Source organism: Nestor notabilis, unplaced genomic scaffold, assembly GCF_000696875.1.
Source record: "Nestor notabilis isolate BGI_N333 unplaced genomic scaffold, ASM69687v1 scaffold26511, whole genome shotgun sequence".
In the NCBI taxonomy this organism is placed as follows: Eukaryota; Metazoa; Chordata; class Aves; order Psittaciformes; family Psittacidae; genus Nestor; species Nestor notabilis.
This window is the reverse complement of record NW_009916506.1, coordinates 1-409: the sequence shown is the minus strand read 5'-3', so window position 1 is coordinate 409 and position 409 is coordinate 1. Positions and strand designations below refer to the sequence as shown.

The following is a 409-nucleotide window of genomic DNA, read 5'->3' as shown; positions in this document are numbered from 1 at the left end:
CTATGTTAACTGCCCAGTGAAGCACCTGCCTGCAAGACTGCAAATTACACTGAAGTCATTTAGCTCTGCACTGGCATAGCTGAAAGCAAAATGTAGTTCCAAGCGTGGAAGTATTAATGAAATGCAGGGATTCCTATCCCACGTTTATTCTGTAAGCCCTGTTTTGAACATTTCTATTTGAATACATGGGGCTTGGAGCAACCTGCTCTAGTGGAAGGTGTCCCTGCCCGTGGCAGGGGTTGGGGCTGGAGGAGCTGTAAGGTCCCTTCGACCCACCCTGGGCTGTGATTCCATGATCCTCACCCTTGTCCTTCACGAGCGCCTCCAGCTCCTCGCGCAGGCTCTCGTGCCAGCGCGGGATGTCCACGTGCAGCGAGTAGTCGCAGCAGGCCTGGCCCCCCGCGCTCCC

General features: G+C 55.0%; 1 protein-coding gene across 1 annotated transcript in view; it reads right to left on the bottom strand.

Moving 5' to 3' along the window:
• Positions 1 to 406, bottom strand: part of LOC104413586 (dihydropyrimidinase-related protein 4-like) — a gene marked incomplete at its 5' end in the record, with an annotated part of 8,534 nt that extends 8,128 nt beyond the window's left edge. Inside the window, one exon of the mRNA XM_010024621.1 lies at positions 304 to 406. Coding sequence (XP_010022923.1) covers positions 304 to 406 — 103 coding nt within the window. The remainder of the gene's footprint in view (positions 1 to 303) is intronic.
• Positions 407 to 409: the final 3 nt, after the last annotated feature.